Source organism: Ornithodoros turicata, unplaced genomic scaffold (genome assembly GCF_037126465.1).
Source record: "Ornithodoros turicata isolate Travis unplaced genomic scaffold, ASM3712646v1 Chromosome32, whole genome shotgun sequence".
Lineage (NCBI taxonomy): Eukaryota > Metazoa > Arthropoda > Arachnida > Ixodida > Argasidae > Ornithodoros > Ornithodoros turicata.
In genome coordinates this window covers 1,625,271-1,653,243 of record NW_026999357.1, presented here as the reverse complement: position 1 = coordinate 1,653,243, position 27,973 = coordinate 1,625,271, and the positions used below count along the sequence as shown (strand labels likewise).

Below are 27,973 nucleotides of genomic sequence, written 5' to 3'. Positions count from 1 at the left end.
AAAAAATTGTGAAATAGTTATGAAGATACGTGGCGTCAAACTGCGTAGGAGACGCAATGGTCGAAATGTCCACATCAGAATCATAATTCATTAAAATAGAACCGCCGATTATTTTCAGCTACTTCAGCGCCAATATGCCTCTTAAGGACGAGGTTTTAATATATGTTTGGAAGAAAAAAAATCACCACCGTGCATGATCCGGCGTGAAATCACCGTATAATAACTGAAGTACATAGTTCAGTCTATCGCAGACGTTGCGTTTATTGAGCAATGCATCATTAGTCATGAAGCAGTCACAACTTACAAGTCATCTTTACAGGTGAGTTGTACTGGTTGTACATGCGTGTGGGAGTATTGGTATCGGTGGGAGTCTTGTGTATTTCTTCCCAGAATGCGTCGCACAGTAGAAATTTTAGGAGCACCACCTGCATTTGGGTGCATGCGTGGTATTATGCATGCGTGGTAGTTATACTACGACTGGAAACACTCTAGTCCTTTAAGATAACAGTTAACGGAATAATGTTAAACGCGTAACTCATTTCAGCTGTCTAAGAAGTGGCGTTCCACACGTGTTTTGCAGCACCACAACCACAACCACCACCTGCACCACGTTATCGAAAATCGTGAGCGTCAGAAAATCGATTTGCTTCACGTCAACACATCGTGCTGCGGTATAATCTGCAATAATCATCCGAACTCCTATTACATGAACGGACTGAGGAATCGTTAACACATATGCTTCAACGGGGAGAAACGTACATTCGAGAAAAACGAGAACAAACAGAGTCTCACCTGGTGGACAATGGGCGTACGCATTTGAATTTGTAGCGTGGAGAAAGCTGGGAGAATCACAACTGTTCAAGCAGCGACGTCCGCGTGCCTTGCCCACATATCGTGCGACGTTGTCTCGTTCGATGCCATCTATTCCTGTGATATGTTTGACACAAGTGAAATATGAAATTAAAAAAAAACTACAGACACCCAGCGCAAAAATGTGACAACTTACATTTGCTAGACCGTGCATGATGTGAGAGTGTGAGACGCCAGACGCCACAGTGACCGTTAACGAAGCGAAAGAAAAGACGCTTTGCACACGGAACCATGCACGTGTTCTCAGAAGGCAGGGCCCGTATAACAATTGAAAAACAATAAGCGTCAATATAGGCGTAAAGAGCTAATACTCCAACGCAGATCCTCAGTTTATCCGTCCAGACGAAATCGTATGCGTCAGGATATAAGAGTAAATCATGTCATCCGTCCCATTTACGCATGAAACTCCGCCCGTTACGCTCACAGCGAGCGCGTTTACGTGTAAAACAGGGTTTTGCGGATACGGCATCTGCGATTTTGTTGAACTTTACGCTTAGTAAGGGTAAGATTGGACGTAAGCGTAAATTTATCCGTTTCGTTTCTGAGAGAGTACGTCATCTAGTAGTGACCCATTGTTCAACATACTTCCAATTGTGTCCTTGATAGACACATACTGGAGTGATCTTTCTTTCTTGTTTTTATCTCTACCAAGCCGGATTTGCTTCGGAGCAACATAAGCAAAGTGACCTCGAAAGCACTGTCTTCTTTGTGCTCTGTGTGAAATGCGGTAGAATTAGATATACTGCATCCTGAAGCGTCAAATCTCTGATGAGGCTCTCAACTTTTTCTGTCCCTAGCTGTGGTTCCAGTTCTTTTCGCACTAATTGATGTATGTTTTGTTTACATAAGTTACTCAGATGTTTCATATTCTGTACAATGCTTTGGATGGTGGACGTTGGAACCGGTGCTTTGCTTCAAGTTGAAGATAAAAACAACCCTAGGTCGTACTCAATACGTTCATCTAACTCACTTCGTGATAGTTCAACGCTTGGTGTTTGGCTGGTGGACGCAACAGAGAGTGACGCACCTGACTCAGACACGTTCATAGAATCTTCTAACGGGACTTCTGGTTCGTCATTAACTGGGGTGTTCTCTAAACTAAGCGTCGCTTCTGACCTGATACGGCTTGGGCTCGACTTTCCGTGCGTTCGAGTGCGATGCAAAGCTTGATTTCACAGAAAACGTATTCTGACAGCCATCATAACGACAAATTACCGCTTCTCCGTCATTTATGTGTTCCTTTAGCTGTTTCGCACTATGCATCAGAGAGTGAGACACCAGGTATGTTCAAGCTGAAAGCGGCATTTCGGAAGTATATTTTTCTCCCGATATCGACAACAAGAATGCAACAGTGCGTTTGAAACGTCGGCAATAGAATGTCGTATATACGTATTTTTTACGAGTATAGGTGGAGTTGACGACGGCAAGCTTCTCTCCGTCGTTTTCATTCTTGTAACATGTCAATTACACCTAACTTATTGTCCGCGTCCTTTCATTGAATTTTGTGCGTACTATTTACATCTTCATCCACCCACTGACATGGTGACGACGCGTCACAGTATTTTGTCAGACTGCGTCAGTTTTTATGGCATCAGCTACCCTATTATCTGGTGGTTTCGCCATTCTACCCTCTTTATATTTGGCCTATGTCGACTTTCATACCGCTTAACTCAGAAGTTGTTTCAAAATCATCATCTTAGTTTTTAAATATACTTCATCGACGATGGTTCATACTCTAGTACATTACAGATTCAACACTCCTCATATCCTGATATATGACTCCTGATATGACGTCCAACAAACTCCCCAAAGCAGTCACCGAACACTTTAACGTTCCTGGTCACAATTTTGACAACATTAACATGGACATTAACATTAACATTTTGACATTAAACTATATATTCTAGAAACCGGGTTTAGATCCACACGTGACAGACGTGATAGGGAGTCTTATCTCATATACAACTTTAACGCTCTTGACCCGTCTGGTATCAACAAATCACAAGGCACCCTAGAAACACTTCGCATCATAAAATATCCTTTTCCCTTCTACCTCCATTATCATCTGTTATATTCTGCATGACCACTGCTTTCTGCTCTCTTTATTGCGTGCCACAACTTTGTATTACAAATATATATATATATATATATATATATATATATATAAACCTTTGCTCGTTCTGGAATTTTCCCCACGTTACCACTGACCTCCTTATCTTTCGCTATGCTTGCCAATTCTTCCCTGTTGTCCCGTTTCGTCCACGTGTTCGTGAACCTTCCATTTTTCTGTAACCGGTCTGTAGCATAGATCACTACGTTCACATAATCCCCTCCACACTCTAACAAAGCAGCCATTCACTCCGGCCGTGGAAGCCCGTACGGACCCTTTCTTCCCTCCGGGCTGTTGACCCACAATTCGCATGAACCTTTAAACACGTCACACCTAACCCTTTAAATACCATGCCAATGATGAGGGCGGTGCCCAGAAGAAGAACAGTCTTTGTTGGAAATATCGGCGGCTTCTGTCCTGAGGCAACTCCCTTCCTACATCTCTACCGGTTCGCTGGATTTCTACCCATCTGTGATCAACAATGCTATTTCACTTTTGGAAACTCAAACATTGTCGTCACCGCATACCGCTGGGGGAGCGGCGGGGCCGAAGGCTTAGTCCCTGTCCGAGGGTCAGTATCCACGATGTGTTTGAAGCAAAGCGTCGAACCGAAACGTTTTTTTTTTTTGTTTGTTTCGGGTTCGGCCATAAGGTTTCAGTTCCGCTTCAGCTCCGGAGTTCACATACAGGATGTCCCAGAAAACGTGTCATTGGATTATAATAAAAAAACAACAACACCTAGAGTCATGCGGTTAACGGCATTTGTTCTTACTGGGTTTTTGCCACCACCTCATGCGAATGTCGTGTAACGTAAGTATAATTATGTCAGTTTTTGCGAGCATAAGTCGGAAATTTGCCTAGCAAAGGTCACTTTTTTACCCCACCGATGTGAAGAGCGTGTCTAATTTAGTCAAATTAATGATAATTGACAGGGATATTCAGAAGCTATCCCATCGGAAAAAATAGCCGAACATCATGCTCTACGGAGGTCGCAGAGAATAGCGCACGATGATTTTTCAGCGCAATCTTTGTCAGTCCGACGAAAGGAGGGTGGAAACCCAGCCCTCCCCGACATCGCAGAACGAGATAAAACATGCACGGCTTATCACGTCCGACTTTCGCTGGGATAATGCTTTCCCTCTCCCAATTTTAGGAACTGTTACTTTTTCTACTATCACTCTGTGGGCTCGCTTCGGAACCTCCTTTCGTCGCACTCAGAGCGATTGCGCTCAAAAAGTCATGGCGCGCTATTGTCCGGCGCTCCGAAAAGCATGATATTCGGCTATTTTTTCCGATGGGATAGCTCGTGAATATCACTGTGAATTATCATGAATTTGAGTGGATTCGGCACGCTGTTCATATTGCTGGGGTAAAAAAAGTGACCTTTGCTTGTCAAATTTCCGAGTTCAGTTAGCAAATATTCCATAATTAAGCTTGGAGTACATCACATTCACATTCAGAGGTGCCAAAAACAAATAAGAACAAATGCTGTTGACCGCATGATTCTAGGTGGCGTAGTTGTTTTATTATAGTTCAATGACACGTTTTCTGGGGCACCCTTTCGATTACGCGGTTCGGAGTCTGTAATCCTGTTCCAAACCGGTTCGAGGTTCGAATATGCTTCAAAATTATAGGTAGCCACTAAAAATGAGGTAAGGTCTCTTAGTTGCATTTCTTTATGCATATATGCTTTTCGAGCAACAGGGCCCCCTTTCATCGCATCCGCGAGCAACGAGCCGCCAGTCCAGGCAGGCAGACCGCTCGAATCCTTACATCACCCCCCACCACACATCAACCCGAACCGAACCTGATACCGAAGTGTTATCGCGTCGGTTCCGGTTCAGCTCCAAGATGGCGCTAGTAATTAGGGTTGTGTAGGGTTGAGTTCCAGCTAAAAATTCCGGTTGATTCCGGTTTTCGGTTTCGGTTCCGCTTCCGTTGGAGGCTCTGGTTTCAAATATGTTTAGGATGCCACAGGGAGCTGGTCCCTGAGGTTAGCCTCCCTATTTTTTCTAGACAAATGCGCATCTTTTCGGGGTTTCCGTCTTGGATCTTTCTTGGATCTTTCCTTGAAGATTTTCTTAAAAAATGGTGACTGTCGCCAGGTTTAAAATAGGCGGGTGATTATATCCAATTACTGTCATTGGTAATTTATGTTATTGGTATCTTATCTTCCCAAAAGTTTGATTAACATCTTTGGGGCAAAAGGAGCCTTTCTGGCTCGATACAATGTTTCACGGAATGGGGCCGTCAGCACCAGTTAACTCAAGCGTCGTCGTCATCGCGCACCGCGAGCGGAGCGGCAGTGACGAACATTTTTTTATTTTAAACGCATCCATCACACCAGCAAAGTTGGATAACTGCCACTGATGGTATGTAGCGGTCGCCAGACTCGAACTTCGTGTCTGCGGTGATCGCCGCTATAACAGTTTCCTTTCTTTAGGTTTGCCCTCTGTAGAGGTAAATGATGTTGCCATTCCTTTAGTTTCTTTGGAAACCAACCTCACCGTAGTTACGGTGTCTAAGGCACCGGTTGGTATGGATAACGCGCACATTGTTTCAGTGCTGGGCCAGTATGGCACAGTAAAGGACATTGTCCGCGAGACATACGACCATCCGGAACTCAATTTCATAGAGACCGGCAACCGCCGTGTGATTATGGAAATCAAGTCCCCGGTGCCAAACTTCATCCGCGTTAGGGGTAAGCGACTTATATTTCGCTACCCAGGCATGCGGATAACTTGTTTTAGGTGTGGGCAGTCAGGACATTTTAAAAAGTCCTGCTCGGTGCTGTGTGCTCCAGGTGTGGGGAGGTAGGTCATGCTACCTGTGAGAAACCCTGCCGTAGGTGTGGGGGAGACCATGCTGCTAAGTCATGCTCGGTGAAAACCTGGGCGTCCCGTGTGGTGGGCATTCCAAATGCCTCGGAGACCGGTGGCGCTGGGTCTGCACCAGCAGAGAGTGCGCCTTCTGCGGATGTAGTGTCGGAGGTCGCGGGTTCTGTGGCATTGGAGCCTGCAGCTGTTGTCGCTAACACAGTGGATGGGGTGGAGGCAGGGATGTCCTCCGTAGTTTCCGTGCCGCTTCCGAGCGACTCAAGTGAGGATGAGTGTGACCATGACAACTGTGATGCAGTCGTCATGGTAGGGGGCGAGAAGGTGCCTTGGGGAGAGCCTGCTGTAGATGATGGTCGCTGGTTCCCGAGCGACGTATCTCTTTCGAGTGACGACGAAGCGTGGGGTAAAAATGATGGGGACATTGACATGGAGGCAGAGGCGTCAGCTGTTGTCTCAGAGGAAGCAACATTCGTGTAATGGTAGTTTTTGTGGGGGCATTATTTCAAATTATGGCACTTTCTGTGGCTACGCTGAATTGTAGGGGTTTTTCTCGCTGTACTAAGCAACTTTCAGTTTTACAGTGGGCTTCTAGTCATTCCATTGATATCCTTTTGCTGCAGGAAACTCATTTTCTTTCAGCAAGGGCTGTCAGGAATTTAGAGGCAAACCATCATGTTAAGGTGTTTTTTAGTCATGGCTCACCTCGTCGGTCAGGAGTTGGTATTATAATTTTTCCATCTTGTCGCGGCGTGGTAAAGTGGTTTGATCGCGATTGGGATGGTCGCGTTATTTCGGTTGAGTTGGACCTAGCGGGCATAGTTCTCAGAATTGTGAACTTGTACGCTCCGGTGCGCCGGGGTGACCGTTCGGAATTTTTTAGGGGACTCGATTATTTCCTGGTGGGTAACCCAAACCTTGTGATTGCGGGGGACTTTAATTGCACTATTGACGGTCATGGGAGTGGAAGCAGGCCTGTAAACCAGGCCCTGTTGCAATTAGTTGGCGGCCTAGGACTCATAGATGCATTTTCGCACATAAATCGTGGAGTTTACCAGTACACGTGGTGCAATGCTCAGGGTGCACATAGCCGACTTGACCGTTTGTACGTTTCTCCTTGTTTGGGTAGCCATGTTTTGAAATGCGATGTGCTTCCCTCTGGAGATCTTTCTGACCATGAGGGTGTGCGTCTCTCGCTCACTGGGTTGCGAGGTTCTCGCTCCGGATCCGGCTGTTGGAGGCTTTGTGCCGAGCTACTGCGAGACGCAGAAATTCGTAACGACGTCAAAGCGTTCCTTGTTTGATCGCTGCGCTGACACTTTAGTCTCACCGGAATGGTGGGAAGAGACCAAACTAGGAGCCGCGAGACTTTTTCGTCAATGGAGAGCTAGGCGTGCAAGGGAGAGCCGGGAGGAATTTGTGCACCTCCGGCAAGTGCTGTCTATTTTGCGCCATCCTGGGTCGCGAGGCCCAGGCAATGATCAAGCCATACAGAACGTGCTAGGGAGGCTAGCCTCTCTGAGGTTACGTTTCTGGGACTCAGTTTGCGGCAGCACAGACTGTCGAGCGCTGGTCGCGAGAAGCATATTGCTCTCGCCTTTTACTTGGCCGTTACCTTCGTCGGCCTCCCAGTGTCGTCGAGCAACTTGTTGCAACCGACGGTTCGGTTCAGGAGCACCCTGATGGAGTTCGATCACTGCTGCGTGATCATTTTATGGCGCTTTTTGACACCGTGCAGCCTGCCGACGTCGAGGGTCGAGCGTTTTTGCCGGACGCACGACGTATCGAGCTCAGTGCAGCTCCGTTCTCTGTGGACGAATATACTGCTGCCGTCAAAGCTCTTCACACAGGAAAGTCTCCCGGTTCCGATGGCCTCCCAGCTGAATTCTATAAATGCTTCTGGTCCACTCTTCGGAGGCCTTTGACAGTTCTGCTGAATCAGTGCTTGGCTCGACGTCTCCTCTGTCCGTCCTGCGTGAGAGCATTGTCACCTTGTTGTGCAAGGATGCTTCCAAAAAACAAGACCCAAATGCCTATCGCCCTGTTTCACTGCTTAATACTGACTACAAAATTTTATCAAAAGCGATTTTGCAACGCATCTCTCCAGTTCTTGGTACAGTCATTCCTCCATTCCAGGCCTGTGCTGTCCCTGAGCGGTCCATCACGCTTCATACGCAGGCTTTAAGAGACGCCTTGTACTGGGCACATAGTCGGCGGCGACCTTGTGTTTTAGTGTCGTTTGACCAAAGGAAGGCCTTTGATCGTGTGCTTCACGAATACATGTACCGTGTGTTGGAGGCGAATGGGTTTGATCGCGAGATCATATCGTGGTTCCGAGCACTGTATGCTGGTGCGTCAGCTTCCATTGGTGTCAATGGGGGTACCTCTGCTAACTTCCCCATAAAGGTGGGTGTCCGCCAGGGCTGCCCCCTGTCACCGGCACTGTATGCCCTAGTGTTTGGCCCGCTTTTAGAGTCCCTCGCCTCCTCGGTTGCATCCCGGATGCTTGCCCTTCCGGGCACATCTGCATTACCGCTTTTTGCGTATGCGGACGACCTGTCTCTCATCCTGACCGACGAGGAAGCTATCGGGAATGTTCTCCAGGTAATTGAAAGCTACGGTAGGGTTTCTAATGCACAGATCAATAGAGATAAAAGCGCACTACTTTTCGTCAACCTCATCCCGTCGTGCTCCGCACCCTTTGGTATTCCTGTGAAGAATGCCGTGCGCGTTCTTGGGTATGATTTCCTGCCTTCAGGAATATCTCCTAGCACCTGGGCACGTGTCCATATGCGTAGTATTCCTGTGCTCCGGGACTTGAAAGAGCTTGTACTCCCCATTACCTGCAGAGCGCGCCTTGCTGCGTCTTGGTTTCTGAGTAAATATTGGTATTTAGCCAATATCTCCATCCCTCCGCGGACTACTCTTCAGGCCGCTACACGTGCGGCGTTTAAGTTTATCTGGGGCGGTTCAGTAGAATGGGTATCAAGAGGTCGTATGTATCGGCCTCGCGTAGATGGCGGCCTTTTGGTGCCCGATTTCAAATTGAAGTGCCTTGCCTTAGGTCTGGGCGCGATCTTTCACGGTCTCCTAGAGCAGCGGCATCCTGCTCAGGGTCTACTAACTTTTCTGTTAGGACCCGACATTCGTTTTTTTTTCTGAGCTGACACACACTCGCCCGCGCTCAGAGTCCGTGGCTCCCCACCTGAAGGCATACGTTGTGGCAATGCGCAGCCTGCGAGCTTCTTTCCCTGATGATGACGTAACATCATGGCCCGTGCGGCGCCTTTACATGGCACTTCTTGCGCTTAATCGGCCACCCCCGAACTCGGCGCCTATTCAGCGCCACATAGCGTGGCGTACGACCACTGCTGGCTGGCTGGACGCCCGGCGGGCCAGTCTTCAGTGGCGCTTAGCGCATGACGTCTTGCCGCTGCGTGAGCGTTTTTCCCGTTTTGGTGTAACGTCACCCGGCTGTCCCTTCTGCGAGTACAGGGAGTCAGCAGAACATGCTTTCAGTTTGTTTGTTGCCGGGTGCCCTGTGGCATCGTGTAGCAGGTCTCTATATCCTGACGGATGTTGAGTGGAGCACAGTTCGTGGTCTGTACCCCCTCCCTGTCTCGGTGCGGGATAGGCGGCATTTTGTGCTCTTGGTGGTCGAAATCAACTACCAAGTGTGGATTTCACGCTGTCGACGAGTGCACGCGCAGGAGAGCCGCAGTGTGCAGGAGGTGATTCGGCTAGTTAACGCCGGTATTCGCAAAGTTCTTTGCAGGGAGCGTGCGGTGCTTGGAGCAGTTGAGTTTCACCGTCGCTGGATGACCTCTGACATCCTCTTCAGGGTGGACAATGGCAAGTTCCATGTTAATCTATGAGATGTCCACATCCTTGTGTTGTTCTCCCACTTGCAGCTTTCCAGTGTCATGGACTGTTGCATGGCGAAACGGATACGTATAGCAATCTCTGACCAGCCTTAGTCGCTGGGTGAGAGTTGGTATTCAGAATGTTGTTCGAGTCTATTTGAGATGCTGCAGGAAGCCTGCCCCTGTGGCCGGCCTTCCATTTGATGCCAATACACTTTCTTTATGTTTGAAGCGTCGCAACTCTGACGCGGTCGACAGGATTCGAACCTGTTCGGGGGAACCCCAATGGATTTCTAGTGCATCGCCTTAACCACTCGGCCGTTTTTGAAGCGTGATGTGGACAAGCTTGTCCCATCCTACAGTTGGCAATACAAAACAACAATAACTTTATTTTCGACCTTGGAGAGTGGGGAGTTTCGTCGCCACAGGAAGGTTGGCAATACAAAGTCTCTGTGTTGTGTGTTAGTTCGTTTAGTTTGTGCCAGTGTAAAAGGAACTACCTCCATAGGTAGTTCGCCTGCTTGATGACAATACATACAATCATCTCGGTGCCAGATCTGTGGGATCCGTGGCATCCCTGATGTGGCAGTGGAGGCCGTTCTTACTGAGTACAGTCCTGTTAACAAAGTAGCTCGCGTGAAGTTCCCTCAAAAGGAGCTAGAGGGAAGTGAAACGGACAACCGGAAATGCGGACCCCAGTGCTAAACTTCATAAGTGTGCCTCGTAAGTGCTTGACCGTGAACTATAACGGTATCAAACGAGTTTGTATGCGGTGCAGCTTAGAGGGACACTTTAAGTAAGACTGCGCGACCCCGGTGTGTGCTCGCTGTGGTGATTTTGTGCCTGAGAGTGCGATGCTTCGTGTAAGCGCTGCGATGGGGATCACGCTGTACCTGAATGTTTGGCTCCGACGTGGGCATCCCGTGTTTCTGGTGGCGGTGTGCTACCAACTGCTCCCGTTGGAGCGCCTCCCGTGTCGGCGCTCGCGCACGAAAGTGTCACGGCTGAGGTGGTACATTCAGCTCACGATACCGTTAGTCTGGCAGAAGGTCCATTCACTGTTAGTGATGGCAGTCATAATATTAGTGGGGATGCAGTTAGTGGTGTCGATGCCGGTGACTGCGTTCTAGGTGTCTCTGCTGTTAGCGCCGTTACCAGTCCTGCTAGTCCAGTTAGTGTTGCAGCTGTAGTAGTCAGTGGCGGTGCTCTTGATCCAAGACACTCTTCCCCAGTTGAGCACGCATGCTGTTGCTGATGGCATTGTGGGAGGCTGTAACTCCCAGATTACCGAAGCGATAGGTGACAGTGTTGCGTGATCAGATTCCGAGGGCTTGGTGATTGGTGAGGACACTAAGATAGTGCACGTGGGTGAGTGGGATTTTCCCGTTCCTGTCGCTAAACGTATGCGCCTGTCCTCTGACGGCTCCCAACTGCGTGATGGCTATCAAACGGCCGATGAGCCCTAGTGGTAAATTAATAATAATGTAACGGCATATCTTATTGTGATTTTCTTCAAGGTGTACAAAAATCCATAACAAAGTACGTGCCTATATAATTGGTACCAAACGTACACAGGCAGCTGCATTTCGCGCTTTTTATTTCATTTTTTTTTACTTTTTTAAGGCCGTTGCTTTGGTGTGTTACACGCGCTGGATACTGTATGCAGTTGAGGGTGGATAACAGTTATATATATATATATATTTTTATTACATCAATATTCGGGCCAAAGCGTGCATCCTGGAGACAGGGTAATCTGGAAGCCTTCATGGCTGGCCAGTTCCAACCTATTATTGGTCTCCCGAATGACATCAGTGCTTAGGTGGCTTGTGGGTCACTTTCTACGTCCGTGTTCACCCTTTTTATCCATTTTTGCCATACCTGTTGGGTGCAATGAAACTGCATTTCGAGTTTGAGTCGTGCTGTCTGATTTAGCCCCCGTCAGTTTGTTGTACCGTGCTCGCACACCTCGTCTTCTTCGCGGCTACTATGCACCCCTCCGACTGCAGCTGTACAGCGATAGCGTTGCGGACTCTTACGTGTGCGAGTGGTATCTCCAGTTACGCACGCTGGATAGTAAAACGCCTTACTGCTGGGTATAGTGCAACGGAACCCCTGCTCGCCAGTGTGGGCTACGACCAGTTATGTCTGCGCTAGGTTCCCTCCGGGGAAACTGAAGCTTCATGTGGACTCATTTCACGCCAACCTCGGAGACACATGCAAAGTGCAACCTCTGCTCTTCTTTGATCCCTCACAAGGGTGGGAACACAACAAATTTCCGGCGACATCTAAGGAAGAAGCATGTCGGTGTCAATCATCGACGGCACTTACACACAGAGCGGGGTTGTTGCAAATAAGGGAAAGAACGAACTTGAGGCACAGCACGTGCGACTTGACGCTTTTTTTTCCGGAGGTTCATCTGGTCGACATCCTAGCGGAGCATCCAGCTTCGGTGCCTTGTGACTCCTCTGGCTCCCCGACAAAGGACCGCTGACATTCTGCCACCAGCCATGCCGAGCAGAGTTGATCCAGCGCTTCCTTTCCGCATGCCTCTCGTCAAGAATCCGCATTAGTTCATCGAATGCCCCTCAATCGGGCATTTACAGCACGGTGGCGTTACCGCTTGAGGCAGACTGTCTTCCCAGCCGTCGCTGTCTCTATATGTGATATAGTTCAACATGGCCACAGGAAACATGGAGTGCATGGAGGTAGCAAGAAATAACTACTCCGGATTAATTACATATTAACACCTTAGCTACGCCCTAACTGACTGGAGTCTGCGATATGCCGACCTAAAACGTGGGCATCGAACTTCACGCCAATACAATTCGTGAAAGGCACGCGATGGTGACAGTTGCGGCTACACGCATGTCTGTGAACTTCCCGGGTTCGAACCCTGGTGCCGGCTGTGCTGTCTGGGATTCTTCCTGTGTTTTCGTGAGACGTTTCCGGACAGCTAGGGCTCCCGCAATCGTTCGATGATACCTAAGGACATCAGGCACAGGGGTCATGCCCGCAAGATAATCAAATGAAAAAGAAATCAGTGGGGATAGCTTGAGCCAAACCATGTCACCAACATCACATTTATTTGCTTTTGAAAACTCAGTCGTCGTGGTCGCTGTATAGCGCCAGGGAGCCGGAGAGGCGACCGCTTTGATTGTGGACGCTTTCGCCACACCAGAAAACTTGTGTAGCTGGCACAGATGATAAGTAGCTGTTACCAGAAACCAGTTTGTGTTTGCGGCGATCGTCGTAATAACATTTTACTTGCCCATTCAAAGCCCATTCCAATTTGAACGCGCGGCCGATAACAAGGTCGTCGGGGCAGTACCGCTTGCGGTCCTGTTCCGGGAAGATCTTTTCGTGATCTTTCAAAGCCTCATATACTGGAGAGGGGCACCTTGATGATGGGGTCTGTCCTCGGCTGGATCGTGTCTTTGATTGCGCGGCCCATAAAACTGTCGTCGGGGCAGTATCTCTTGTGGTACTTTTTGTCTCATCCTCCAGTTGGCAGTACGGCAATACACGTATGACACTACATATATTTGTAAATGGAGCTACCTCAATAGATAGGTTCCATATTGGGCGATAATGGATCACCAATTTGATCCCCGGTTGATCGGCTGTACCAGCAATGGCAATTCAGCCGTTAGATTTTTTTTTTTTTTTGTGACGCGTTGCCATTGGGCGTGTTCTGCGCCGACATTCTCGTCAGTCCCGTGGAAAAAGAGAGCAATTATTTTAAAAACGTGCGACACGAATATTTAGGTGCTTGTAATATTCGTCTCACATCACGTTTAACCACTGAGAAGTTCTCAGCGCGACCACGCTAAAGGGATAGGTTGCCGAGACCGTCTTCGTGAAAACTGAATGGTAAAAAGATTGGAAAAAAAATGACGCCTAATAAAAGAAAAAAAAAGGAAAAAATGTATGAAGAAAAGGAAAGAAATGATGTTGTAAATAGAATCTCGTTAGCTTGTGGCTTTGTATACATAGGTCAAACATCTCAATTCGTTAACCAAAGGTTGGGCCAGCATACAAACAGCCCAGACTTAAATTTGTCGGATCATCTAAGAATCTGTAATAATTGTCAACACCTATGGTCCCAGACGGCGGTGCTGGCGTGGGAACCACACAGGCGAAAACGTGTTTTGAGAGAAGCGTTGGCCATAAGAGTGTGGGCAATTTTATCAGTGTGCCGTCTGTATGTATCCACCCGGCCTCCCCCCCCTCCCCCAAGCGCCTCCTTTGACCTCCTTCAACTCATTTTGTCCTCAACTCCCAATTCCCCTCTCTCTGTCTTCCCTCGCACCGTCTACATGTTCATGAAGTTCGTTGTTATCAATTAAACGTCTTGCTGGTTTTGAGCCTTCGTGTTTGTGTTTGTTTACATGTCTTGCCCATCGCCCAGGCTTGCCTATCATGGAATTTATCCACCAGCTAGCCTGCATTTACGCCATTCTGTCTACAATTGCAGACGTTGAGCTATGCACCTCTATGTGGTCAAGACATTGTTGTTTCGTGTAACCGACATCGAGGAGGCTGTCTTGGCTATTCTTTCAGGCTTTTTTAAACTGTGTACAAAAAGCCGTACAACACACTGTGCTCACTGGAAAGGTTGTGTTTTAAGGTGACTGAGTCGCGCGCCCTATCCCCAGTGATTCGGTTTTTCAACTGGCACAGGAACATTCTTGACAGCTCTGCTTAGACTTTAGCCTCTCACTGCTGCATCTTCAGGCTGTCCAGCTCCAAGCGAGCTTCTTTGAGGCATTTGACTTAAGCTTGTCTTACACGCACCAATTGAATCACTCAAGCATTGTTAGGTTCGTCGTTTTTGAAGCCTCTGTGTACACAAGATATTCTATTATATCCTTTCTCTAAATTTGGAAACTACTGTAGCCAATGCAAAGATTTGGAGTAGTTAGTTACTGGGCTTTTCACTTTCCACACAAGCAACCAACAGCTTTATACCAACTGCCTACGGGGAAGACTTCACGCAAATAATTTGCGTGCATTTTTCTTTACCTTTTGCGCTATGTTTTTGTGTCAGTGTAATTAACTGGCCAAAACAACTCCACTCTGCTGTGCAGCTATGTACTACATGTCGTATCACTCAAGGCAACGATGAATAGTAACTGACTGCCAAGCTGAGCATTGCGTCCCTCCTTTTCAGTTTCCACCGGTGTGGGCACTTAATGTACCGCCGTATTCTGCAGGGCAGCGTAAGAGGTATGACCCAACGGTAATGAGGCTGGTGCCGTAGCTTTGAAACCGCGAGTGAGAGGAGAGAAATGGAGACCACAGTTCATGATCTAACAGGTTGGCGTGAAAGTCTCAGCTCTGTGGTCCCACTCAGTGCGACTGGGCACACAATCAAAGAACGTCGTCTGCAACCCCTCTGTCAGTTTTTGTTACACTGAACGACTCTGCGGCAGGGACCTGTCAACTATGACTGCAGCTTATAGTGAGAGCTGAGAAAGTGTGCAAGGCGACAGTCGGTCATAGTGCCCACGCACAGGAAACAATGTCAGCATTGGAACAGTTTGGGATGTTCCATTCTTCTGTCTTTGATGTTAAACTTGGCCAGCAAAATCTGTTGAATAGTTTCCTTGTCCAAGTTAGCTTCCTCCGTTATTTCTTGAATACTTAACCTTTGGTCTTTTCAAATCACCATCACGAACTCTCAACATTTACATTAACTTCTGTGTGTGGTGCCCGGATGTATTGTCATCTTGCACAGTTTCCCTGCCCTCCGAAAATCGCTTGTGTTGGTCAAACGCATGTGACGGTGGCAAGCACTCCTCACCTGGCTTCAGTCAACAGTTGGAAAGCCTCTGCTACAGATACACGCAGCTTCACGAAAAGCCTTATGTTAACTCACTGCTCAGTCTTGCATTCCAGTTTCCAATTTCGAACTGTTTTCAACTGAGTGCTAGCGGAGGACAACATTTGAAGATGCGCCCGGTCGCATTGATTGCGAGCATGGACGTGGGACTTGTCTCACGCCAATATGTTGGGTTACGCTGTCTTGCAGCTTCTCCATTTCTCTCCTCTCACCCGGTTTCAAAGGCATGGCATTGCCTCGTTATTTATCTTCCGTCACCTCTCTTTGTTAACAGTACAAAAAGATGCTTACGGTGCTTTAGTTCCACCCTTCCTTTCCAGAGCGCAAGCTATTCTTGTATTTGTAAAAGCAGTTTCCGATTTCTGTGCGCCAGTGCCACTCAGTGCAGGCTAGTTCCATCTCAAATCGAACAATCCGGTACACTTGATGTCTCGAGGAAAAGAATATATGTTGAAGCCATCGGTGAGATAGGAGAAATAAACGCTTTCGGAATTCTCTGCGCTGCGCGGTTCGGGAAATAGGAGAGGAGGAAGAAACTGCTTCTCAGAAGACGATGTCGTCGCGCACAGGTTTGAGCGTTCCCTACAGGGCTATTTCTTGTTGCATTGTAGTAATTTCTTGATCTGGCTTTAGACCACCTAGGGTACAATATGTTCCTTGGTTGGCGGTGGTGTGTCGGTTTTTGTTTCTCTGCAAAACAATGTCAAAGTTGACTCAAAGCACCGAAAAGAACCGGATTCACTGCAAGTTTGCGGGGGATGTAACAAACGGATAAGATTGAGCTTTATGCCGTTTAATTTGTCATTCATGGGGCTATCTAGAGTCACTAAATAAGCTACGCTTCAGAGTATCGACACTGAGCCGCCATGTTGTTTCGGATGACCTCCAGCGCCATCCATTTAGCGCTCTTCGAAATGTTGTCTTCTTCCACTGCTGAAATTCACCTTCTTCTATTTCTACTGCCAAAATAGAGATGGGGCTGGAGGTCATCCGTAACAACATGGCGGCTCAGTGTCGATACTCTGAAGCGTAGCTTATTTAGTGACTCTAGGGCTATCAAATTATATATCATTTGTTACTGTATTCTGTCAGGAACGTAAGCGATACCTCATTAAGTAGCACCATACCATTGAAAAATGACGAACTTCGGAAGCCTTTATCTAAAAACACTCACCAAAAAGTATGCTCTAAAATTGTATATTGCGTAGGTAGTCCCTTACACTATGCACAGCAGAAAAATCAAAATTCGGACTTGATCAGTATGCGCACTATGAATTCTTTGCCACCCCTATACACGGGGTGCATTCAAGTGGTGGCCCCGTGGCCCGCGTGTCGCAGAATCGAATTTTCCAAAGGGCCTTTCAACTTCTATCTTCACATGAAAGTAATTGGTACAGTTTGAAGCCGTTCTTAGCGTTTATGTTCATAACAGTGCTGTAATCGCTGAATGCACATTGTGGAGCAACCAGATGCGCTAGCACTTTTTTGCGGGATGTCACATATGCATTGCAAGTGCTGGGAGCCCGTGAAGAACAGAATGCTTTTACATCTTTGTAAGACGTATATCTTTTCAGGGTAATTACAAACAAGTCAGGAGAGACGCAGTGACCTCCAGCATTCTTTGAAACATTTCCTTTCTTACCGCTCCATGACCTCGGACGGCGGAAATCACACACAGGAAAGTGTCGTTGTGTAGTGTCTAACGCATACATTCAAGGCTAATTCATGGTGCCTTTTGTGAACCTTACTGAAACAGCCCGACTTGCGCCACAGTCTAATATGTATTTCGGTTCGACATGCTGCGACCATGGGAAAATCCTAGTCGGATTAACTCTAGGATGACACCTCGATGGCATCTTCGTTGTACAGAGCTGACCGCGTGTATTGCGCTGACCACCGCCTCACACACAGGAAAAGAGTGCTTCGGACAAAGAACTTTCGCGTTGCTTCAGAGATCGTCGTAGCTGCCATAAAGAATGTGGTTCTAGGGGATCAAACCGAAGGCGTATCAGAAATGGCCTAGCTGTGCAGAAGCTGCTTGAAGTACTTCACAGCAATCCCAGCAATGTCACCCACATTTCAAGGAAGCTCACAGAGTGAGCCGTTTGTGCACCAGCCCGATATGGTCGAAGAAATCATATCATCTGAAGCCATTAACGTCACACCGCTTAAGTAAAGACGGAAGTTGGTGAAGGCATATGCACAGCGGAAACTCTCCCAAATACGTGAAGAAATGGGCAGAAAGACAGGCCGTAAACTGGAGACCGCTTTCGGCGTTGCCTTGCCAGGAACGTCCCGGAGGAGAGGCCAGGATTGCAGCGAGTTAGCATGTAACGTGAGAAGAACCTATCAAGAAAACCTGACAAGAACTTGCCATCAAATGTAACGTTAAGGAAAGTGACTCCTACAACAGACTAAAGCAGCTCATGACACGAGCACTCTCATCCACCCAGGATGGATGGTCTGCATTACTTACGTTATCCTCTTACCCTCTTACCTCGTATTCTTCGCTGTCAAGTTGTTTTTATTCTGTGTACTGTAAAAATGCTTCGATATGATCACTGTGGACAAATATTCCTCTTATAAAGACGCAAAAGTATTCTAAAGCATTCCGCTCTTCACGGGCTCCCAACACTTGTAATGCATGTGTGAAATCCCGCAAAAAATGCGACCACATCTGGTTGCTCCACAATCTACATTCAGCGCTTACAACACTGTTATGAACGCAAACGCTCACAACAGCTTCAAATGCTAGCAATTACTTTTCATTTGAAGACAGAAGTTGAAAGTCCCTTTGGAAAATTCGATTTCACAACAAGCGGGACACAGTGCCATCGCATGAATGCGCTCCGCGTATAGGGGTGGCAAAAAATTCACAGCGCGCCTACCAAGTCCGAATTTTGATTTTCCTTCTCTGCATAGTCCAAGGGACTACCTATAACATATAAAATTTTCGAGGAAAGTTTCTGGTGTTTTTTTTTTAGGTAAAGGCTTCAGAAAACTCGTCATTTTTCGGTAGTATGGTGCTACTTAAAGAGGTATCTCTTACGTTCCTGACAGAGTAGAGTAACAAATGATATATAATTTCATATCCCTATGAATGACAAATTAAAGGGTATAAAGCTCAATCTTATCCGTTTTTTACATCGCCCGCAAAGTTGCAGTGAATATGGTGCAGTTCGGCGCTTTGAGACAACTTCGATATTTTTTTGCAGACAAACAAAAACCGACACAGTACTGCCAACCCAGGAGCCTATTGTGCCCTAGGTGGTCTAAAGCCAGATCAAGAAATTACTACAATGCTACAATAAATAGCCTTGTAGAGAACGCTCAAACCTGCGCGCGATGACAGCGTTTTTTGCGAGGCCGTTTTTTCCTCATCTTCTATTTCCCGAACTGGGCAGCGCAGATAATTCCGAAAGCGTTTATTTCTCCTAACTCACCGATGGCTTCAACATATTTTTCTCCCGATCATTCGAGACATCAAGTGCATCGGATTGTTCGATTTGAGATGGAACTAGCCAAGGGGAATTTCCAAGTGTGATGTGTCTGCCTACCTCTCAATATTTGAGAGCGGTCTCATTGGTTTCGGCGTCTCTGATTAGTCGCAAACCCGATCAGCATTTTCGGTACGGCTTCTCGAGAAGGAGCAGCAGAGGGACAGCACACGACGGCAACTTCACCTGGCATGCTAGGGATCTTAGGATGCTAGGAAACGTCTCCGCGGTGCATCCACTCGCACTAAGAAAACTTTTCTGGAACTCATCTTAAACGCAACCAATGTCATGACACCTCCTGTTCGGCATCGCGCAAACAGCTGCGTAAACCCCGTGTTGCGTAAACGGCCCGTTACGCAATATGCAGTTTTCTTCGCGTTACTGTGGCTGTTTCGAATTTTTCCAGCGATATTTTTTTCCTTAGTGATTCCGAATTGTAAGGGAATTTTGTGACACACATCCTCGTCCACGATCTTTGCGAAGAGCTGACGTTCGACGTTGCATGGGTAGACATCACATCCAGGGAAGCTGAAAGAATAAACACGTAAAAAAGCACAGGGCAAGTCGGCACCTAAAGTAAAGCAGACGAAGAAGAGTAAGTGCTTACAAGACCAGTGAACGACGGCGATGTGAGGAAGTGTGTCGGCGGTAAGATGCTTCATGATACCTCACCACCTCCCAACCCGTCTTAGTTGTCCCGTCTCCCAACACGTCTCATATCGAAGCAGTACGCGTACCCGGTGCTGTTACCGCGTCAACGAACATGCATGCATTCAGGATCCGACAAACTATTCGACGGAGACTGCAGATTATTCCGCAGTGGGTGCCCTTCCGCAGGACTGAAGTCTGTTCTTCAATGAGAATTGGTCTTCTACTGGAGGCTGTTGTTCAAAAGCTGTGAGAATGCAAACCAAAGAACCTATAAACTGAGTGGACGCACTCGCCTAAAACGTGCACAACTACACAGAGTTACATAACTACATGGATCACAACTACACAACTACATGGAAAGATAATCCATATACAAAGGCAGTAATATAGACAAAAGAAGTGCACAGAAAACTAATTACCACCGTTTGGGTCCTACTCAACGAAAACATGACCACGGCGCTGTGTGGTGGCGGGATCACAGCTTACCCTCAATGTTACCGTTGGCAAGAACAAACAGGTCGCAGTGGCTCCTCCAGGGGCGGCGAAAGGAGTCTCTACTGAGCGTCCGAAGTTCTACCTGTTGTCGAGACTTGAGGGAAATGCGGGCAGTCATCACCAAGCTCACAAGGCTCGCGGGCTGGGCACCGTACACGCACTGTGTTCGCGCACACCACAGATGGTAGCACAGCTCGGTTACCAAGACGATGAATGCGGCCTGCTTCCACTTCGGCACCGGAAGCGGATCAAGAAAACGAACCGTGTGGAAGCAAACGCCGGGGAGCCCACATAGTGCAGCCATTCTTCGCCACAGGGCTGCTGCGTTGACGCAATCGTAAAACACATAGCGATGGGTTTCTACGGCGCCGCATATGGCACACGTATCCGTCCGGGACAATCCTAAGCGGCGAAGCCTCTTTCTCACAGGCAGCACCTCGTGCGAAAGCTGCCACAGAACGTCCACCCTTGCGGACTCGATCAGGGGTAAGGACACACAACGCCAATTCGCCTGCGCTTGGGTGCTCTGTACCAGGAAGCTGACCTCCCAATTGGTCTCGTAGAGCTGCCGCGCATACCAGGTGGTGAAGACCGTGCCCGGTAGCTGTGAGCGGAGGCGAACCGCAAATTTCTTCACAACCTTGTAGAAGGTCATGAGCCTCTCGATGTGAGGCGGAGTGTGGTCATATAAGCCTCCGAAATCCCGGATAGACGTGCGGAGGAAGAAGATGGAGAGGTCGTATGACATGTGGGTGTCATCCCGCAGGATAGCAAAAAGAGAGGCAAGAGCCAGCGCGACACAGAAGAGCCGCACATCCGGGAATCGCCAGCCACCCATCTCCGTCGCCCACACCATGAGCACAGTTTGCACACGTTCTGGAAGACCGTTCCAAAAGTATTGGAAGAGCATGCTGTTGACCCTTCGCGCAGTCGGCATTGCGGGCTAGAATGCAGTGCCGAAATACCAGACGCGGGAGCAAAGGTGGCGCGGTACGACCTCAGCCTGCTCCTGAAAGCCTAAGACGGCTGAAGACAGTGACTGGAAATAAATGGAAAGAATTGTATTGTCATCAAGCAGTAGAGCTACCTATGGAGGTAGGCTCCTTTACACAAACAGGAACACTAGAAGCGAACTATGCTGAAAGGCAGGATAAGAACGCTTCTAAGAGAGATTGCTGTTTGTACGGGCCATACCATGCAAACAATCAATGATTTACGGGGGAGTCACAACAGAGGACAGTACAGGTCTAGGAAACTGGCTATAGAACAGAATGTACCACTCACCCTGGTCATTCCGGAAGATCCGAGTGGAGCAAAGCCAGCGACGGGAGCACTCGACTGGGCCGAGCACTGCGTGTTCCCTGGTGACCGGCGCCCGTATTCCAGTGCGAACTGCATGAAACAGACCTAAACTCCGTCGGGGCCACCGAAGGCTAACCGGCACCGGGATATCCGAATTTGGAAATTTATTTCCGCAATCATACATGCCAAATGTTTCAGATCCCTTGCCGCAACCGGCAACGGTTCCATGTACCTTACAATGGCCCGTTCGACTCTTGGGAGATCAAAAACATCCGCCAAAGGAGCAGCGGAATCTGACACTGAAGGAAGCAGTGCTCCGACGACTCCGAGGTGCCACAAGACGTACAGTGATCCGTACGACAGATATGGAAGCGGTGTAAACGTTCACTGAGCAGCAGAACACCATGAGCCAGCTTCTACTGGAGACTCTCCCGACGAGCATCCGTAAGGATCACCCACGGCACCAGGTAGGGAGGAAACCAGCAGCGCCTGCATGAGTGCGGCGTAGAAATCCCTGGCTTCCCAAAGAGAGACGTCAGCGTTCGGGGACATCTCGCATACACCTGTGACGGCAGCTATGCAAGCTGTAAAAAGGGGGAAGGAACTTCTGCTCTCCGACGGCTGTCAGTGATATCGGTGAACGGTGACGGCATGACCGAGGAAGTAGTGCACCACAGCCCACGCTGGATCACCAGAACTGTGAAGTGTCTCAAAGAAAGCACGGGTCTCCAGCGCCAGGCATCGCTCCGTGATAACCGCACACCAAAACCACCCCGATCACCCGTGAAATACAGCTGTGACCTCCTGACCCATTCAACTGAACCAGCCCACAGGAAACGGAATGCGTTGCGAGTTATGGCGGCTCGAATGACTGCAGGTGGCAGACATACAGCGGCGAGGAACCACCGACGGCTGTAGCACCATGAGGTCAGTAAGCGAGCACGGATAGTGAGGGGCAGGTCTACCGACTTGAGTTCACAGAGAATAGTGGAGGAACGTTTAAGCACTGTAGGCCACTTTACACGAGATACCCCACTACCATCGAAGACAACACCGAGGAACTAGAGTTTTTGAGGGTACGCAATAGGTGGCAAAGCGGGAGGGTTGCGCATTAATGTAGAGGGTATCGCTCTTAGATCGGTTCAGTTGTGCGCCAGACAGTTCGTTGCAGCCTTCAGTAAACGTTTATGGAAAGAGTACACAAAGGCCTAAAGCCAGAACACAAACACATTACACAGATACCAAAACCCTCATGGGAAAAGTAAACGGCATATGGTTAATCGCCGCAAATCCGCACTTCCAGCCAATAATCCTGGCGGTTACCGTGGTACAGGGACCTTCCCAATGAAGACTACTGAGGGATGCTCGTATGATTTCTGTGGTGGGTGACCTCTTGGACTACCCAAATCCCAGAGCAAGAGGGTTAGGACGCCCCCTCCCTCTCCTGTGCCACCGTCCCCTCTGTTTCCCCCCCTGGGTGCACCGAGCCACCACTTCAGAGCAGGCTGACCGCACCCTCCGGCCTCCCCCAGCCCTGGCCGAGAATGGCCGCTGCTGCTTCTCATCAGTTGCAGTTACCCAATTTTGCCGGTGTCGTCGTTTAACGATAACGTTTACGATAACGTTTGACGTGATGACGTTTTAAACGATAACGTTTACCCTTAGCTGCTAATGCTACCCTATGTTTAGCTGAGTAGGTACTGCCTCACTTCGTAGTGGTATCAGGTGGGCAATGTCACAACTACCGCTGGGGGGATCCTGCGTCCTGGACCGACCATTCATCTTGGAGCCCCCTTCGCACGCAGGAGTCTTAGCTCATATCGTAGCTGATATTTTAGCTAATGTTTTAACTGATATCTTAGCTCATAATGTGTATCTATATTACCCTATATGTAGCTTATCTGTTACTGTCTCACTTCGTAGTCGTATCAGATGAGCAATGTCACAACAACTGCAGGTGGGATCGTGCGTCCTGGACCGACTTCACAGAGAACTGTGTCGACATTTATCTTAAGAGCCCCCTTCGCACGCAGCAGTCTTAGCTGATATCGTAGCTGATATCTTAGATGATATTTTAGCTGATATTTTAGCTGATAGTATTTAGCTATGTTACCGTATATATAGCTGATTTGTCACTACCTCACTTCGTAGTCGTATCAGGTGGGCAATATCACAATTACCGCAGAGGGATCTTACGTCCGACTTACGGACCGACTTCACACATCTTATCTTATCTTAGAGATAAGATTATCTTAGAGACCCCTTCGCACGAAGGAGCTTTAGCTGATATGTTAACTGATATCTCAGCTGATATTTTAACTGATATCTTAGCTGATATTTAGCTGCTTTTTAATTGATATCCTGGCTGATACTTAGCTGATATTTTATCTGACATTTTAGCTGATATCTTTACTGATATTTTAGCTAATGCCTCATCAATTTTTTACCCTTAGCTGATAACGCTCCCCTATGTTTAACTGATTTTTTACTGCCTCATTTCGTAGCGGTATCAGGCGGGCAATGTCAGAACTACTGCAGGGAGGATCGTGCGTCCTGGACCGACCTTATTTTACTTCAGACTTACATCGACATTACTTCCTGTCAAATACTATGTTTTTAATTCAACCTATTGTCTATAATGCGATTAGCTGTTTAGTGGAGCTCTAAAACTGATCGAATTCTACTGTTGCTTGACGAGCGTTACGCATAGATAAATACTTTCACGGCAAACAGCAGGCGAACGATCAAAATATATAACGATTTTCTTTGTTCCCCCATATCCAGCTAGCGTTTACAGAAGTTTTTGCTTGCTTTCAGCACAACAAAAATGTGGCTGTCAGAACAAGATGTCATAAACTGCACATTTATCTGTACGTCTCTAGCCGACATCCCTGTGACGTTCAACCAGTGCCCAAAATCTCGTGTACTGGATCTTACATGGATATCCCAAGGTTCTCCAGGCTGCTTCCTCCTGTCAAATATCCAAAATGCGATATCCTGCAGATCTACCTACGATATTTGTTATTTACTGGGTAAAACCGAAACGCGAATGTCGTTCTGAGACATCCAGTAGATATCGCATGGTTGTCGAGATTGTAGAGGAAGAAGACGTCCTGCGACACAGAGGCGCGAGACTTGATCGCAGTTCCTTAGTCTACGTTCGGCCTTTGACCAGTAAAGACGTTCTCTCCCCCTTACTGGCTCGTCCCTTCAAGTTGGTGACCCGAACAAAACACCACTACTCCTAGCTCTACAGCACCGGACATGGACCCGAGTGCTACGTCACAACGGCAGTCTGCCTCGGATCACGGCGACGCCTCCGCTTCTCCCATAGCCGCAATCTCCGCGCCCGGCAGACTACCGGACTTCTGGCCCAATAATGTCCGCCTTTGGTTTGCGCAAGCCGAGTCAGAGTTTGCACTCAAAGGTATTCGCTCCGAATCGACGAAGTACCACATGACCATACGGGCCCTTTCGGAGCGAGACATAAGCGAAGTTGCCGACATAGTGGCCAACCCACCGACCGATACTCCTTACCAATACCTCAAACAGGAGCTGCTACAGCGACTCCAAGCAAGCACGACACAGCGCCTTCAGCGGCTGCTCTCAACAGAAGAGCTAGGCGACGACAAACCATCTCAGCTCCTGCGTCGATTGAAAGCGCTCCTTGCGGACAAGGCAAGCTCGTTCGACGAAGAATGCTTGCGGGAATTGTTCCTTCAACGCCTGCCGCGCTCCGCGCGCAGCCTGCTCACGGTGTCCCAGACCAAGTCACTCACGGAGCTCGCAGCGTTGGCTGACCAACTCACGGAAGATATGTCCCCGTCCGTGGCGGCTGTTCACTCGTCTCACACCCACCACGCCCAGCCCGACCTGGATTCTCGGCTACAGACGTTGGAGAAGTCGCTTGAGAGCTTTCGTCTGGAGCTACGATCCGACCGGTCGCGCCGTCGTTCCCCCTCCCCACGGCGCATCGGCAGTCGGCCGCAAGGCGGCACGGCCGCCTACCGTTCTCCGTCACCTCCACCGCCGGAATCGCTTCTCTGCTGGTATCACCTCGAATTCGGTGCAGCTGCCAGCCAATGTCGTCCGCCCTGCCAGTGGGCGGGAAACTGGTCAGCCGCCCGTTAGCGACGACGAACGGAACCCGCGCGGCGCAAAGTCATCTGTTCTACATCACCGACACTTTCCGGACTCCGCTTTCTTGTTGATACCGGAGCTCAAATCAGCGCCGTGCCCCACTTCCCGGCGACAGTGCCAAGCGCTCCCCATGCCTCCTCCTACAAGCTGCGAATGGTTCACCCATTCGATCCTTCGGCGACCGCACCGTAACGGTAGACTTCGGTTTACATCGCAAGTTCAAATGGGCGTTTGTTGTCGCGAACGTGGTACGCCCCCTTCTCGGTGCGGACTTCTTGAACTACTTTCACCTCATCGTCGACGTTCGCAAGCGCCGTCTAATCGACGCGGTGACAATGGGTTCTATCACCGGAACTGCGGCCGACCCTTCTGCTGGCATCCCTACTGCGATTGCTCCCATTCCCAGGAACAAGTTCGAAGCCATCCTCGCCCAGTACCCTGCGTTGACGATGCCGTGCAATCTACGACTCCAACCCAAGCACAGCGTGACACACTGTATCGAGACTGACGGTCCACCTGTTTTCGCCCGACCTCGACGCCTTCCGCCGGATCGTCGCGCGGTAGCACAAAAAGAATTCGAAAGCATGCTTGAACTGGGGATCGTCAGACCGTCATCCAGTACATGGGCATCTCCACTACACATGGTCCCCAAGAAGACCGGGGACTGGCGGCCCTGTGGAGACTACAGGGCGCTTAACCGTGTTATAAGACCCGACCGGTATCCCGTCCCTCACATCCCGACGCGGCGGGATCTACACGGCGCGACGATTTTCTCCAAGCTTGACCTTATTAAGGCACATCATCAAATTCCCATGGACCCCGACAGCATCCCCAAGACAGCCATCACTACACCGTTTGGATTGTACGAATACGTCCGCATGCCCTTCGGCCTCCGGAACGCGGCACAAACGTTCCAGCGTTTCGTCGACTCTGTCCTTCGCGGTCTGCCATTTGCTTACGCATACATAGACGACCTACTTGTGGCATCCGCGAACCCCGAAGAGCATGAACGCCACCTCCACCAACTCTTCACGCGCCTTTCTGAATACGGCATAGTTGTCAACGCCGCGAAATCCCAGTTTGGAGTAGACCATTTAGAATTTCTTGGCCATCATGTCGATAAAGAGGGCGTACGACCACTACCAGCCAAGGTCCAGGCAATCCAGGAATTTCCGCAGCCTACCACCCTCCGCCGCCTCCGGGAGTTCCTGGGGCTCATCAATTTTTGCCGCCGTTTCTTGCCCAGGTGCGCCACGCTACTTCAACCGCTAACGGACATGCTGGCCCACCTGACAGACCCCAATGAAGATTTGATTTGGACACCCGACGCTGCAGAAGCCTTTCGCACGGTGAAGGGCCTTCTGGCGGATACCACCATGCTCGCACATCCCCATCCTTCTGCACCCACCTCCATCATGGTTGACGCCTTCAATGTCGCCATCGTCGCCGTGCTTCAGCAGCACGTCAACGGTGCCTGGGTCCCCCTGGCGTTCTTTTCTAAAGTCCTCAACTCTACGCAGCGGCAATACAGCACGTTCGGTCGGGAGCTACTCGCGGCATTTGAGGCCGTCAAGTATTTCCGCTTCTTCGTCGAAGGACACGAGTTCTCCCTTTTACCGACCACAAGCCACTCGTCGGAGCCTTCCGTGCCGCTGGATCAGGGTTATCACCGAGGGAAATACGACATATCGCTTTCGTGCTTGAATTCACCGCTGACGTCCGGCACACAAAGGGACAAGACAACACTGTCGCCGACGCTCCGTCTCGGGCTGTACAGACGCATGCCCTGACGGTGCCTGATCTGATCGACTTGAATGAGCTTGCGCGCGCTCAAGAGCGCGACCCGGAACTCGCTGGCCTTCCACACCCTGACTACTCACTCCGGCTGGAACGCGTTCCCTTCCCTGACTCAGACGTCCGACTCTGGTGCGACGTCTCCACCAACCCTCCCAGAGTTTATCTCCCCGCATCCGTACGACGCACTATCTTCGAACGTCTCCAGCTTATCCCACCCCGGCATCCGTGCTTCGCAGCGCCTCATATCCTCTCGTTACGTGTGGCACGACATGCGAACCGACGTGCGCAACTGGGTACGATCCATCATCCCTTGCCAAGCTTCTAAAGTACATCGTCATACCACTCGTCCTCTCGTCAAATTCCCCATGCCAGACGCCAGATTTGATCATGTTCATCTGGATCTTGTTGGCCCATTACCATCTTCCCAAGGCAACAAGTACATACTGACCATGATCGACAGGTTCTCCCGCTGGCTCGAGGCCGTGCCCCTGCCGGACATCACTGCTGAGCAAGTGGCCCGCGCATTCGCGTCTTCCTGGCTCTCAAGTTACGGCGCCCCGCTCAGGCTCACC

The 27,973-nt window shown here is 49.2% G+C and overlaps 1 protein-coding gene across 1 annotated transcript; it reads left to right on the top strand.

Moving 5' to 3' along the window:
- Nucleotides 1–24,728: 24,728 nt before the first annotated feature.
- LOC135373809 (uncharacterized) lies at nt 24,729–25,595 on the top strand. Its single transcript, XM_064606876.1, has one exon. It carries the CDS (start codon nt 24,729–24,731, stop codon nt 25,593–25,595), a length of 867 nt encoding a protein of 288 aa, XP_064462946.1.
- The last annotated feature ends 2,378 nt before the right edge of the window (nt 25,596–27,973 follow it).

Bases quoted from the DNA above. Each gene is read 5' to 3' on its own strand.
- LOC135373809 (XM_064606876.1), top strand. From the start codon at position 24,729: ATGGACCCGAGTGCTACGTCACAACGGCAGTCTGCCTCGGATCACGGC.